Source organism: Mustela lutreola, chromosome 6 (assembly GCF_030435805.1).
Source record: "Mustela lutreola isolate mMusLut2 chromosome 6, mMusLut2.pri, whole genome shotgun sequence".
Classification (NCBI taxonomy): domain Eukaryota; kingdom Metazoa; phylum Chordata; class Mammalia; order Carnivora; family Mustelidae; genus Mustela; species Mustela lutreola.
In genome coordinates, this window is record NC_081295.1 from 135,386,647 (window position 1) to 135,402,329 (window position 15,683).

The 15,683-nt window shown below is 47.6% G+C and overlaps 1 protein-coding gene and 1 long non-coding RNA gene across 3 annotated transcripts in view; both read right to left on the reverse strand.

The window, feature by feature from the left end:
* SLC22A23 (solute carrier family 22 member 23) overlaps positions 1 to 15,683 on the reverse strand; it is a 171,308-nt gene that overhangs the window by 114,197 nt on the left and 41,428 nt on the right. For both annotated transcript variants that reach the window (XM_059179137.1, XM_059179136.1), the window contains exon 3: positions 13,276 to 13,430. In XM_059179137.1, the coding sequence (XP_059035120.1) occupies positions 13,276 to 13,430 (155 nt within the window). The remainder of the gene's footprint in view (positions 1 to 13,275; positions 13,431 to 15,683) is intronic.
* Positions 291 to 3,985, reverse strand: LOC131834467 (uncharacterized). The gene is made up of 2 exons (XR_009354889.1): positions 1,936 to 3,985; positions 291 to 968 (listed from the first exon to the last, which is right to left on the reverse strand). It is a non-coding gene; the product is annotated as an uncharacterized LOC131834467 (long non-coding RNA).

The window sequence follows — 15,683 nt, forward strand, 5'->3', positions numbered from 1 at the left end:
CCATGTTCTTGGGTAATGATTACAAAGGGAAAAATGGGACTTGGGCTTCGGGGCAGCCCGTGACTTCAGCGTGGGCCTCACTGGCTGGTGCCTTCCGTAATTCCACTAAGCCCTTTTAAAGAACGAGATTCATGCAATTCTAGAATCACGGGATGCTCCCTGACGATTCCAAACTCACGTGAAAGTTCTAAAGCAATCCTGATACGTGGCTCATAGGCTCTATGTGCGTGAGACTCAAGAAACCATCTAGAACACAAGGAAGCTGCATGAGAATTCCAAAGGCCACCATCTTTTCAGTGCCAAAATCATGAAGGAGAGAGAATGGTTTGGGTAAATTTCATTTCTGGGAAGCACAGATCTGGAAGATGAGTTCTCCACGCAAGAACTCCATGAGTTCTCCATTCGGCCAGGGATACCGTTGACATCAAAGGGGGAAATTCCTCTGTCAGACTTGTTAGATGGTGCAAACTAGGATTGCCTTCTGGCAGCCCATGGGTCAGGGAGGGAATGAGCCCCAGAGTTATCTCCCCAAGATGGAGAACAAAAAGCGGGTGATGGCTCTCCACTGCCCAAACATCGTGTCCCCTTGGCCTGAGCTCTTGGGGAAAACCTTCCCAGCTCCTCATTTGGCTGCATCTCAGCCCGGCCCCCTACAGGAGAGAGGTCATATCCATGCTGGCCAGGCTCCTCAGGGAGAGGGACTGAGGTCAGGCTTGGGAAGGTGCCTCCCCTGCAGCATGCTGGAGAGCGAGGCCAGGGAGTCGGAGCAGAAGCTGAACCGCGAAAGGGACGGGGGAGAGGGAGCAGGTCTCAGCCAAGCGGTCAGCACAGTAATGAAGTGGGCGTGGAGGGTGGCAAGGAGAAGGACAGTGGAGAGCGGGTCACTCCAGTGGGACCACGCGCTAGGACACTGGGTTCTGAAGCAGGGTGGGAGGACTGTGGCCGCCTATGGATCCGTTCTTGGCAGTCTGTAAGGATATTAAAATTCTACATTTTAGTGTCAATGAAAATCTTAGCCTATATTAATGTAAGTGGACCCTGGCTTATCTAGATGAGTAGCCTGTGACCCCGGGTGGGCCTGAGATGCCTAAGTCCACGTCTGCGTGTGGAAGTACACCCACAAAGGCCAAATGTCACCACGCCAGGCTGCGCAAATACAGGCTTCACAGGGGTCTGTAGACCGTGGCAGGAGAACTACGTGGTCACGTGTGTGTGATGACACATGCACCGGACCTCAGCGGAGCCTGGTGTCAGGCAGAGGACGTGAGTTTTGCACCTGCCAGCTCTGTAAAGGCCAAGTTCATTAGCACAAGAGTCCTGGGAAACAGGCAGCTATGAAGGTTTCCAGTCATAAATGGATTAAATATCTATTTACTTAATGTTTTAATAATGCCACAGATCTAACTGTATCTTCAAGAGAAGTAGCCAGGTTGGGGAGGCCCCCGTTAAGGTGAGTGACTGAGGCATGGTTGTTGAGCACTGCTGGGATGGGCAGTTTGAGGGGTCTGTGCGGGCAAAGCCCACACATTGTTAACATCGTTTTAGATGGCAAAATTACATGAAAAGGCATCATGTACACTGGAATTTTCAAGTCCAAATGCCAAAATAGATTAAATATGAAATTAAATTGGAAGCTGTGTCTTTCTGCTATTTAACCCAACAAGGGTGAGCGGTGATTCTGTTTCATGGAAAGACCACCATCCGTCACACGAAAGCATGGCTATTAATTTGGATTGTGCTGGCTTTCAAGCTGGAGGTTGTTAACATTTTGCTCTTATAGTTATTTGGAAGTTATAAGAACTAATGCAAACTCCCTATAGGATATTTTGTATACATTTAAATAATTTTATATTAACATATTTTAAGACAAGGAAAAAGGGCATTCTTCAAAACAACCCAAGAGTTACTAGTCACAGATACTGGAGTCACATACACCTGACTTCCACTCCCGGGGCTCATCGGACTCCGCGGTGGGAACTTAGGCAGGCTTCCTCCCCTACATGTCAGGTTTCCACTCATAAAATGGGGAAAGTAATGGTGCCCACACACAGAATCGTGGGGTGGATGAAATACTTCTATTGCACCTGGCACAGCATCCGTGTACACTGTAAAAGTCCAATGAGTGTTAGTTCCTGCTTGAAAGTCCCGCTAGTGAAGTAGATAAGGTCCAGGGAATAGCGACTCAGTTTCCTTATCTGTAAAATGGGGCCATTGGTAGGATTTACTTTATACGGTTAGTAGGAAATTTAAAATATAGTGTGGGGGAGTGTATGGAAGTGTAACTTACACAGTATCTGAACTTAGAAAACACTCAATAAATACCTTATTATTGTTATCAAACAATTGTCATCACGACCTCCTCAGTTTCTCCTTTTCACTCCTTAACATCAACATACTCCTCAGCTGCCAGCACTATGCTCCCTACACTCCAGGCACGTGCTGGGGGGCATGAAGAGGGAGGTCAGCATGCAAGGTTCCGCTCAGCTGCTCTGTCTAACCCTTGCTCATCAGAGCTGTCTGTGGTTCTTTCTAAAAGGAAAACAGTGAGATTATCTACTTGTCCATCCATCTGCCCATCCATCTGACTGAGGGAGTGGTGTAAGCATCTGAGGCCAGCCCAACAGTGAGAATGGCCAGGGGCCAAGGGCCAGGTGGCCTCCCAGAACCACCTCCCATATACTAAGGTCAGGCAGTCACATGCCCTCCCCAACACACACACACACACACACACACACACACACACACACACACGCCAAGGATATTCATCAACTTGGCAACTTGTCTGTATCCCCACACGCTGCCCCATCTCAGGAGCCCTCTTCGCCTCTACAGTCTGAGCCCAGGGCCTTCCACATAAAGACAGCAATGTCAGCTTGACAAATCACACAGATGTCAGCGAAGCGTAGTCAGAAATTCCAAGTCACACCAGAACTAGCCCAAGTTCTCTCTTTCTTAAGTAAAAGTGCTGAGAGAGTGCGGGGGCCTGCGCTGGGGTAAAAGGAAAGAGCTCTAACTCCTCCCCCGGCCCCACCCTGACCAAGGCTTGGAGAGAGTTCCGAGCCCCTTCCCAGAACTGGCACAGAGCAAAATCAAGCCCTGATGCTTTCAAAAGGCACAGGTTGGAAGGGACACAAGCACCTTTCGGCTCTCAAAGAAGAACAGGCAGAACAGACTCTGCCTGGACAAAAAGACACAAAGTACACTTCTCGAGGAGAATCGTCAAAGGCCCCATGGAAGGAGGAAGAGACAGAAAACAGCAGAACAGCAGCCCTCAGTCAGGGACCCATCATTTTCCCAGCACTGTGTTCCATGCGGGAGCTCAGAGGGAGCCCCACACAGGGGCACCAGAGAAGGGTGCCCAGAGAGGCCCTGTGGTCTTCTTCTGGGGCATCCGGCCCGGCTGTAATTCTGCCCTGACTCTTCAGACTCCCCCAGACTGGTTTCTATTGGGGCAGAGAGCACAGCTTTAAAGATGCCTAGAGGCCCCGGGAGTCCAACGTCACAGAGCATCACCATGTCCAGAGTCTCAGCCTGCAGGGGCTCCAAACACGGAGCTTGCAGGGTTCCAGGGAGAAGAGCTGAACAGGTCCCCACAATCCGGGAGTGAGCCTAACTCAGCTCAGCCCAGCCTCAGACGGCCTGGTCCCTAAAGGCCTGGATGCTGGGTTCGGGGCTCGTTCCTGTGGAAGGAACACTTCTCCAGAGGGGGCAGTGGAACCAACAAAGAAAACCAGGTGCTATCCATCATCTCGCCCCCAATACTGTCCAGTCTTACGTGTTCTTGGACCAGCAACCGGAAGGCGGCAGCTGGACAGCTTTTCCTCCTGAGGAGTCATTTGGAAAGAATAACCAAAAACCTTGTGCCATTTCACAGCAAAGCTCCTCATCTTACCCTGATTCACAACTCTCCTGGGGGCAGATGTTTTCACACAAATCATGTCAAACATGGGAGCTGCCATGTCCTGATAGGGAGGAAGGTAAATATACTTTCTTTTTTTTTTTTTTTTAAAGATTTTTTCTTTATTTATCTGACAGAGATCACAAGTAGGCAGAGAGGCAGGCAGAGAGAGAGGAGGAAGCAGGCTACCTGCAGAGCAGAAAGCCCGATGTGGGACTCGATCCCAGGACCCTGGGATCATGACCTGAGCCGAAGGCAGAGGCTTAACCCACTGAGCCACCCAGGTGCCCCAGGTAAATATACTTTCAAAGGGCACAGGTTAGAAGGGACACAAGCTCCTTTCAGCTTCCAAACACAGGAGGAGGGCCATGCAGGGGACAGCGATCTGTCCCTCCCTGGCAGGCCTCCGGAACCTCACTTGAGCCTTAAAGTGTATCTGCTTTGGGGCGTGGAGATGTCATGGCAGAACACGGAGAACAACAGGACCACAACAGGCCAATAGCTGCACTAAGGGAGAGTGAACAAGTTTCCTGAGCTAACAAAACTACAGAGAAAATGTATACAGGCACTTTTAGGGAAGGGAAAGGGAGAGGCTTCTGGAATATGTGTGAGATAAATCTTGAAAATGGCTACCACTACTCTACTCTAGAGTCTTTTCTCAACAAGTAGTCGGGCACTGGATACTCAGGTGCCCACATCCTTCTCACAAAAGAGACAAGGTCCCTACGTACAATTCATCCAGGAGAATTTTTCCTTTAGTTTATTACCCTCTTCCAACGCTTTCCAAAGCAGTTAGGGTTTTTAAAATGCAGGCTATGGAGCTCTGAATGGATGTTACAGGAGAAGCACTTTGTTAAGCCAGCCACTGGAGAAATGCTCATGAAGCAGATTCTTGGCCCCTCCGACCTCCAAGTTATCCTCCTATGGGACCCTAAACTGGGAGCCAGCTCCAGACCGAAGTTCCCCTTTAGGTAAGTTTTCCAAGCTTGCTGTGAGCTCAGAGAGGCCCTCACCTGAGAAGGCCCTCCTGGAAGAGAAAAGCGTTGACTGTCCCAACACAGGATGTCTGCTTTCGGCAGAACGGCGGCTGCCACATGGCAAGGTACAGGCACCCAAGGAGCGTGCCCCCCATTTCTCTGGGCTGAGGTCTGCAGATGGTGGTCACAGGCATTCCCCTCTGCACCAGCCTTCAGAGGTGAGAAAATGGATTGAGTTGTTAAGTCCCCCTGGCACAAGACCCCAGTGGGGGAGTGGTGAGGCACAGCTTGCAACCCACATTGGGATGCCCTCCCAGGGGCTTCTCCACTGCTGATATGTGCTTGCACACACGTGTGCGTACGTGTGCATGGGAAGGAGGGTGGGTGCATTCTTCAGACGCTGCCTTCAGTGTGAGCAACACAGCATCATGGGGAGAACAAAACTGCATCTCTAATTCACGGCAGCTCTGAATGCCTAGTTACCGAGCTGGGAAAATGAACCGTTTCAGGTGACTTCAAGGAAAAACAGTCATTACAGATCTGTCTTCCAATTCCATTTTTTCTACCCAGTTTTAATGAACATTCACCACTGTTAAAAAGGGATTTTCTTGTGCAGCAATGTGGATGTGCTTATTAAGTCACTGAACTGTACACTTAACAGTGAAATGGTAAATTTTATGCTTATGTTACATTTAACTACGATTAAAAAAAAGTTATTTTCTTTCTCAAATACTTGACATCAGGATAAGACAATACTCCTGCAGGGAAGACACGAAGTAAAACCTATGCTTGAAATTGTGTCAATTACATTAATCACTAAATTGAATGACAGTTGCTTTTGCTCAAGTCGCCTCTGCCCTACTGGGCAATCATTGCTTTCATCCGATAGACATTTCTCAATCCTGGTCTTGCATCATCTGACACCCTGCTCGGCCCCTTCCCTAGCTCCCTGGGCATCAGCCTATTCGGACTTTCTACTCGCTTCTCAGGCTATCCCCTCCCATCTCCCCCAACTGGTTCTTCTACCTCGGCCCATTTATTGCCCATGTTACACAATCTCTGGGTGATCTCAGTTATGCCACGGCCCTTAACTGCAGAGAGATGCTGAGGACATGTAGACCTTGCTTCTGAACTTCTGAAGAGTCACTCATTCACTTGCTGAATCAAGTGCCTTGGCAACCCCGAAGGCACCACCAAGTCATCAGATCTGAACTGAATGTGTCATCTTCCCCTGCCAAACCCGCCAGAGGAAGGGAGTGGCCAGGAGCTTCAAAATCTACAGGACCTGGAATCAGGATGCCTGGGCTGCACCCTAGCCCTACCAGTGGGAGGGAAATCCATCCACCTGTCCAAGTTGGTCATCTGTCCCCCGCCCATCCTTCACCCCTTTCTTCAGTCGGCTAGACTGTGGACTGCATCTCCTTATTTCTCCCTCCTTATGTCCACAGCCTTCCTCAGAATCTTCTCCTTCCTCACCTGGATCCTGCAGTAGCCTCCCAGCTTCGAGCTTGGCCTTCTTCCTTGGTCTGCTCTCCTCTGCTGCAGCCCAAGTGATCCCCCAGAGCACATAAAGCTTTGCCTTTCTTGCTGGAGACCCTTCGTGAGCGTGGCGCTGTCCTGGGGTCATGGAGAAGAGGACCTTTGTGCACGGTCCCAGCCTCCTTCCCAACCACAGGACCCAGGGCGTACTAGACTCTCTGGCTTCGGAGCACCCAGTGTAAGCAGCAAACACCCACTCCCCTTGACCCCACCAAACCCATATCCACAGGTCACTTTCTGACATTCTCACTTCAACCAGGGCCTGTCCCTGCATTGTTACCCACTAACCTCTGAGTGTCCCGGAGCACAGGCAGGTGTGTCTGCCTCTGTGTGCCCAGCACCTGACAGTGTCTCCATAAGGCTTGCAGTGTGCCCCTGTAAGTACTCACCTATTTGCCAAGTGAATGAGTGAAGGAGAAAGTAGTCCTGTGTTTCCAAGAAGGTCACCCAAGCCCAAAACATAAACCATCCAAAGCAGAGTGTTCCTGGCATGACACGGTCATACCATCCAAGGGCCACACCCACTTGCCAGGCTTCATGCCCCCCCCACCCAACCCCACTGAAGCACAGCTTAGAATTCAAGAGAAGGTATAGTAGAGACCAGTGGTTTTCCATTTGGTTTGGTGGTTACTGCCATACCGTTAGAGCAGTAGTAAATGTTGTCATAGAGGAGCCACAGGGGGTTGTTGGTGGTGTTGTTTCCCATCCATGTTCCCCACAAACGGGTCCAGGAAGGGATCCCATGGCTCCCCAGGATGTAGCGGGAAAGTCTGTGCCCTGACTTGAGAGCCAGGGAAGATAGAAGCCTACAGATAAAGCAGCTTGTCACTGATGCAGACCCAGTCCACGGCAGAGTGCACACCATCGCTTGGACCTCCCGAGTTCCAGACCTTTCTACTCCCCGTTAGTGTGGAGAACTGATTTGCTTCAATGGAAGCACCATGAAAATTCCAATATGGGGAAAACCCAGTCCTGAAGGAATCACACACAGCTTTTATAGCATGTTCCACTGCATGGCAAAGGCATCCAAATATTCTAATTTCAAAATGCCAGGTATCAAAATTTCTGTTTTTCCCTCTGATTTGAAGACAAGACTATCCTGCAAATTTAAAACATCCCAAGAAATAGGTGCTCTGAAGCCTAACTATCTTTAGGCAATATACACATGCTGTCTCGCCTAAACTTCTGGACAGAGGCACACTGGGTTTTGTGGGTCTCAATGGCAGTTCTGAGGATGAGCCCCGTGTTCCACCTTCACCCTCAAGGGAGGCGATAACTCCTTACATGCTCTTCAGACATACATTGTATTTATTTTTCCCCCAGAGGAAAGTCTCAATATAAACTCAATTTTGGGCTAACACATAAGTAGGGGTAGAGAAATTCATTCATGTTTTACTTGAAGTTTGAGAAAAATTAGTTGTCAGTGGCATTTTCTGGCTCTCTGCTGGACGACTCACCCCTGGAGGGTCAGGCCAACGAGAAGCAAGGCTCTGAGTGGCCACCACGCCATCTGGTCTCCCAGGGACCGGAGCTCACTTACCAGGAGCTTCAACTGACTCAATCCTCTGTGGCTATCCCAGGAGCTATGGTTCCCCTGAGGTGGGACAGGGGGAAGACAGAGAGGCGGAGGACAAATTCTTCATTACTTTTTTTTTTTCCTTCCGTATATATTAATTCCTTTGCTTTTCAGTCTGCCTGCAGGGTGAGAAAAGCTTCCAGTGAAGGAGAGAGTCTGGTGCAGAAACCTCAGCCTGTTTTGATTTCTTAGCTACTCCAGTCCGAACCTGATAGAAAACTAAAATTCTTCTGAGGCTTAAAAAAAAAAAGCATTTGTCAAAGGCTTTTGGTAAACCGTGACTCATTTCCTTGGTGGAAAAAAGCCGTGTCAGTAGAGCCGGTCCCACCAGAAGAACAGGGTGCGGGCTCTCTGTCCTGCTGCTCTGGGGAGGGCCCAGGAATCTGAAGCCGGGGAGAGGTGAGAGAGGAGAGATAAGGCGATGGTGACCAAGCACGCATTCCCATGAAACTGTCCCTTCACCCAAATGCAGCACAAATATGTGCTCCCCAGTGAAGTGAGCCACAGGCCACTGGAAAGTCACTTGTACCTGACAGTGGGAATCACCGTTTTTGCATCCCACAGTTCAGCAACTCACTCTTGGAAGAGTTCTGGCTCCATCCATTTTTTTTTTCCTCTCAAATGTACAGCATGACTTTGATGCTTAACAAGCCAGCTGACTGAAATATGTTTTGGGGAGTAATAGTTCAGAAAGACATCAAATTACAGAAATCTGTGGAGTGAGGAAGAGTCGCCTTACACCAGCACATGAGGAATTACTCAACAACTTCAGTGAGAGGCTAGACTCATCAGTGCCATGCGAGACGGAGAACACCACCCTGCCCAGAGCAAACTCAGGACTTTTCCAAGTCTAGTTACCAATTAGACTTGGCTTCTCATTTTGCAAAAGACTCAGGAACTTAGTCGCCTGTGACATTTCTGGTCACTGCTCGATGATGTGTAAAATTCATCCAGTAATTTAGGCCGACTGGGTTGAAGGAGGGTTATTATAATGAGAACGTGAAGCTTGGAGAGCAGTTTTCAAGGAAATTGTGCAATGTTGTCAGATCCAAAAACAGAACAAAGAAGTGATGCTCATTCACCCAAAGTAACTAAGATATGGTCTCCGCCAGCAGAAAGGAGTGCTCATTATTTCAGACTGGGGATTTTGGTGGGGGAAGGTTGTCAGTGATGGGAAGGGGGAAGACAGAGATCAAATGAAGAGAGAAACTAGAAAAACGATTTACATTTAAAAAAGATAATGTCTCTCTCATAGGACTTATTACATCTAACATCAAATTAACTTAAAAAGCAATAATCTCTCATGGGCTTCTTTTGAAGAAAGATATATCTGAAACAATACTGTGTTTCCCCATCTATGATGTTATGAGTCCTCATTTGAGAAAGAATTCATACCACAACACATCATGTCAGCCTGTACGGAGAAGCAACTATTTCTTTAGTTTTTGATAAGGCTTCATTTTCATAATCAAATAAGGAAACGTGATCCACTGATTGTTTTCTCGGTCTGTGGATCCCTGCCTTTTGCCCAGCAGAGTCAGTTTTCTCCCCCACCTTTGTGTGTGTGTGTGTGTGTGTGTGTTTGTTTCCTGGTCTGGAGGCAAAGAGATACAATGAAGCCACTGACTTAGCCAAAGTGTATTTAGTTATTTCACTGTCTCTCAGTGGCCTCCCAGACAGATACAAAGCCATCCACCTTTGCTGGTTCTCTCTGGTTCCTGCCAGGGTGCACTCTCCAGCGTGCACCCTGCTTCCGTGTGAAGACTCCTGGGGCAGATACCAATAATCTCTATTTTATGTCCTAATTACCCAACCACGTCTCCCTTTGATGACTTGAAGTTTAATGGACAGTGTATTTCACTGAAATGCACCTTAGAAAAATTCCAAGGCAGGGGAAAAAACCTCTGGCAGCCCTGTATGTAGAGCTGAAAACTTTCACAAGTCAGCAGCATTTCACAAAACCAAGAGTCCACCCGCACGACAGGCTACACAAGAAATAAAATCTGCAGAAATCATTACTTCTCTTGCTTCCATTGCCAAGCACCTGCGGGACTAAAAAAGAATGATCCCCAGATCTCTTCTGAGAAAGTACAAGCCTTTCCAGCGGATGCATTAAGTGAGATTTTAAAAAGAAAAAAAAAAAAAAAAAAAGACCGTATGGCTGAAGGGGGAGAAAACGTCGGGATCATTAAAAATGCATTTTCCAAATAATCAATGTCCCCAATTTAAAACTTTTCTTTAGAGTCAATAAATACTTCGACCCTGTGACGAGGGTTATCAATACTTTCCTTTAAGCAAAACAAGTTCCTAAGTATGTACTACCCGTGTATAAAACCCTAGCAAGTGCACTAATTTGGAAATTCAGGCACAGCTTCCCTCCTGACCGGGAGCCTGCCTCTTAACTTCTCATCACCAGTCTCTGTCTTTGCCTAAAATTGCCAGAGATGGGCTATCCCAGCCCAGCACATCTCCTACCCTACCCCAATCCTGGCTGCCCCTCACAAGTTCATTTCTATAGCTCCTCTGCCATCACCAACCTCCCCCCAATTTATTGTTTCAATATTCCCTCAGTGAACTCTAAGTGCTCACTGACATCTTTTGCTTTATTCTAACTTTGTTCCTTTAGATACTGTATTAACTCAGACAGTGGGTGGCAGGTTGATACTTGGAAATTTTCACTGCCATGATATTTGTCAGGATGTTTGACTTGTAATCCCAATTTAAGAAAACATAATTATTTATTTATGCCCTGCTTCATTTCAGAAGGAAAAAAAAATGTAAGGCTCCTGGCACAAATACACACAGTGCAGTAGCACTTGCATCATGGAAATAGGAAAATGGGACAAAGGAGAAATGAAGGGAGGAAAGTTCGGATGAAATTAGGAGAGAGGCCAGAATTTAAAGCCCAGCTTGCCAGCTCATCATATACACGGCTGGATTCGATTCTAAGTTTCTGAGCTCCTTAGAAGCCAGTGGAAGGACAGAGACTCACTTGTATCAGTGCTGAAACATTATGGTTCGCTGGTCAAACCTGGCCCACCTTCTGTTTCAGTTAAGTCAAGTTTTATTGGAACACAGCCACCCCTATTCATTTACATATCATTTATGGTCACTTTCCCCCCTATGGTGGCAGAGTCAAGCAGCTGCTGCAGAGACCTGCAAAACCTAAACTGCTTACTCTCTGGCCCTTTACAGAAATAAGTTTACAGATGACCAGGTTATGGGACTCTGTGCATACAAGATCAAAGCAAAGCAGTTTCCTGGGAGAAGGACACTCTTCCACAGAGAATGTTCTAGCCTAAAGCGCTCACTATGCAATCTCGTGAAAACGCATCCTCAGCTTCTTTTCTCACCGTACCACAGCGATGGGTTTCACAGGGCTGAGGGCATGATGTCACAATGGCTGTCAGTGAAACAGTTCTACGTGAGGCAGCAACAATGCAGGTCAGGAGAAATTCTCTCCAGCTCTGGCTTAAATCAGGAAGAGGGTGGGGATGGGGGCCAGCCTCGCGCAGCCCTCCCCACCCTCCTTCCTTATCGCCGGCAGACATGGCCGAGGCCTCTGGGTGCCCTTCCCCAGGGAGTCCTGAAGTGTCCTCCAAAGTGTTCTCTGTGTTTTCTGGAAGCCTCAGCCAACCACTAGAGGTTGACATGCGAGACAGAACTGGCTTCAAGCAGCTTTCCATCAACACTCTGCCTCTGCGTCTGAGATGCACTGGGCTGGTGACACAGAGGAAATGCTCCCTGCCCCATGCCTGAGCGGAGTTCTTCTATTCTGTCCACGCGCAGAGCCATCTCCATTAATGGCATACATGAGGATGTGCCGGCTTGACATTGTCCTGTGGGAACCAGGAGTCCCTCTCAAGGATGCTGCCTGAGGAGAAAACCCATCACGCCTGCACATGTGTGGGGCAGGCGAGGGTCTGAGAATACAGGCAGGGCTCTCCTCCAGAAAAGAGCACAGAACCTCCTCCTCCTTCACACACATGGACCGTGTGCATGGACCATGGGTGGCGGAAGGTGAGGCCAAACATGGGCACTGGCATTTTGTCTGGGAACATTCAAGCCTGATGTCCATGTGGTTGGTTCAAAGAAACAAAACCTCCAACCAGCCAACACCCAGACCCACTGACCTTGAACACAATACATTCCTAAAGAACACCTCCCTGCTGGAAACAAGGATTCCAAAATAAATACAAATAAACTGGAAACGGTGATTTCCAAGAAAGGACAATTCAGTTCGGTGTTGGAAGAGGAGGACGGAACCGCCAACTGTAGATTGGGAAGAACACATCTGTCACCTTTCTCTATGCTCATTCCTCCTTTGTGACTAATAAAACGATGTTACAAATTTATTCTACTTCTATTCTCTACAACCAGGAACAAACATTCAGGTTACCTGAAAAGTATTACTGAGTCTATAATATGCAAATCTAGGAGAATCAGAACTACTGGACATTGTCTACATGGGACTCCTACCCATGTTGTCAGAGGCAAGAAGCAGACAAAATATATTAAAAATCACTTTACGTTATTCCTAACATCTTCCCACAAGGTAACTGAAAAGTATAAAGCCAGAAAATAAGTAAAACATCAAACCCATAACCTTCCTCCTCCCTATGAGTTTGTGACTGTTTTAGTAAACACCAGCTACAAAGAAATGAGATATAACCATGCCTGACAAAGGAATTAATATAGCCAACAAATGTGTTAGATCAGTGGAGGACATTTTTCTTCACCCCAAATACTAACAAATTGCTGAGATTTGCCCGTCCAGTACCAATGATGAGGGCTCAAGTCCAGACCATATAAGGCTACAGGTGGACACAGGAGACTGTGGGAACGTTGGGCTCTATATAAACTTAGAGAAAAAAATGAGAACAACTCTTAAAGCACCCAAGAGAATGCTGAGCCCAGACCCAACAGTAGCGGTACTTGGTATGTTCTGGAACCAAGTGCAGAATGTCCGATTAGACACTGGATTTGGAAGTGCACAGAATGTGAACCCAGAAAATTCTGGAGGGAAGCAAAAGCCCCTCCATATCAGCTAAGGGGCGGTCCCCCACTTCTCCAAGCAATTATGTGAACCCTCCATGTCCTGCAGTGAGCCCTGAGCCCGAGCTGAAAACCAGGACAGAGTGTTGACACTGCCTGAGAAAACTTTTTAGGAACTGCTGAGACCACTGAAGTTTGTGCTTCCAAAAGACTGCCATCCCAAACCACCAGCACGCAGAGCAATACTGCCAATGAATTTCTTCAAGACAGTCGTGAAGGCTCCTACTTACGTAATGCATACAAGGTAAGAATTATTCCAGCCAAGCAGAATCCTTCAAAGAACCTGAGTGTGCTGAACATTGTCACATTCACGGACAGTGCCACGGTTAGTCCAAAGATCAGAATGAAGATGATGGAGAACAGCAGCACAGGCCGCCGGCCGACCCTGCATATGGAGAGGGGAAAAAATGAGGAAGCATCTGTTAGACAGGGCTGCAATGCTCGACGCGGACCCCCAGGACCCAGCCAGCGATCAACAGATGCGGAATGAGTCCTAGATTAAAAGGCTCTGTGGCATCCAGACCCAATCTGGTGGATCTAGAGTGGAGAGGCCCTCTGGGTCAATTCAGCCCCAAAACTTGCTTTGAACAAAAGGGGGCAGAGGTCCAAACAGCCACCAAATGGAATTGAGACAGGGACCCAATTCCTCTTTGTAAGTCTCTTTCTGAGGGTAAAGAGGGATGATCCAAGGCAAGTGTAACAAAATCAGTAAAACTCCCTAAACACAAACCTTGACACACCCAGCACAAAACGTCTTGAGAAATCACTGACCTTTGGAATTGGCTGCAGAGTCAACACAAACACTGAGCCAAGTCACTTCGTTTCCTTTCTCTGGGCTGTTAACTAGTCCTACCTGACCTCCCAGGGAGGCTATCAGAGTCCAGGACCCGACAGCTGCTGATCTGTTTCAGCTACAAGATGAGAAATAGTTTTAAAGGGATCACAGACTAAACTAAGAGAGTCTGAACTTTAACTTAGGAGTGTTGACCTGGAAGTGAAGCCCACCAGGCAGCAAGGGGCTTGGAAAGAACCTGGCCAACTATGTTTCGGGAAAGGGCAGTGCTCACGCAAAATTGGTGGGTTACAGAGCGCGCTGGTGCGAGACCAGCGACCACTAGGGGGCGATGTGCTTCTAGGTGTGGTTGGCAGGGCAGAGGGGGTGGTCCCAGGAATGAGGGGTCACTAGTTGTCGTCCATCCTTCCCAAAGTATCTTTCCACCTTTTCCTTCAACAGCTCATGGCGGGGGCAGGGGGGGCACTCTCCACCACACAAATTACTATAATAAATCCAGCTTGAACTGGAAGGATAGCTCACAGAAAAACTGGAGTATCTGCCAAGGGGGAAAAAAATCTACATCCGGCACCTCAAACACCTACAGAGTAGCCATATGGCTTAAACTCACCTACACATCCTTGTGACAGTCTCACGACAAATAAAAACATAAAGGTAGATTCGTGGCCCAGGGCTTGGGGTAAGAATGGGGAATGACTGGAAGTGAACACAAGATTTCCCTTCAAGGTGATGGAAGTGTTTTACATTTAGAGTGTGGTGATGGTTCTATAGCTCTGTCTACATACTAAAATTCCCTGAATTACACCTTAAAATGGGTGAGCTTCATGGTATGTAAGTTATCTCGCAATAAAGCTGTTAAGAAAGAAGCAAATACTTAGTAACGCATGTCCTGTGAAAGAAACAGATGTAATTTGGAGAAAATTTGGGGGCGGGAACTACAGAGCACAATTTCACTCATCATTTCTTAGGCTTCTAACCAATCTTGTCAGTCACACGGGTTTAGTGAGATGAGGCCAGGGCTACGAACTCCACGCTGATGTGAGTCAACCCTCTTATCAGAGTTTTTAGGCATTACTTCTCTTGACTGGTGCCGGGATCCTTAAGCCCTTGTCACGGAAGACTCTATAGGTTGTTTTATGCAAACCCAATTCACTTAAAGAAATAAATTTGGAATCTGACTTAGCTGGTCTCTTAAAAACGAAGCTGAGATCTAACTTCTCCATTGTTATTTTCCCTTCCTTGTCTGTAAAATGAGGATCACTGTCTGACGTCACAGCGTTACTGAGATCGTTAAGAGAGGTGATGGATATAGGTGCAATGCATTCCACAGAGCAAATAGTTAAAGGTTTAGCTCATATGATTCCTCCCTACACGTCTATAGTCTGGATGCCCCCCAAACATGGTTTTCCCTTTTCCGATACTTTAGAAAAGATCATTGTGGTTTTTGTTTTTGTTTTGTTTGTTTTTTAACTTGTAGAAACTGCTCTAAATCTCTCCCTCCCAAGTGGTTCCTAACATCAGTAAATAATACAAATTGTTTTTAGGAACTAGGGGGCAAACGTCAGGTGTGGAGATGTGCAGGTGATGTAGTGGGCACTCAGCAAACGTTATGGTCATTGGAGTTTTAGCGTGAACGGGCTTCCTTCAGAGCGGCGTCCCCTCAGAGACGACAGACAAAACCACACTCCAAAATCCATGAACACAGAGGTGGGAGTTAAAGTGGGCCGGGTAGTGGCTCTCATGGCTGTCCACGTCCTACTACTCAGAGCCTGTGCATATGTCACCCTGCATGGGAGGGTGACAGCTGCAAAAGAGGTTAAAGACCCTGAGCCCAGGTGACGATTC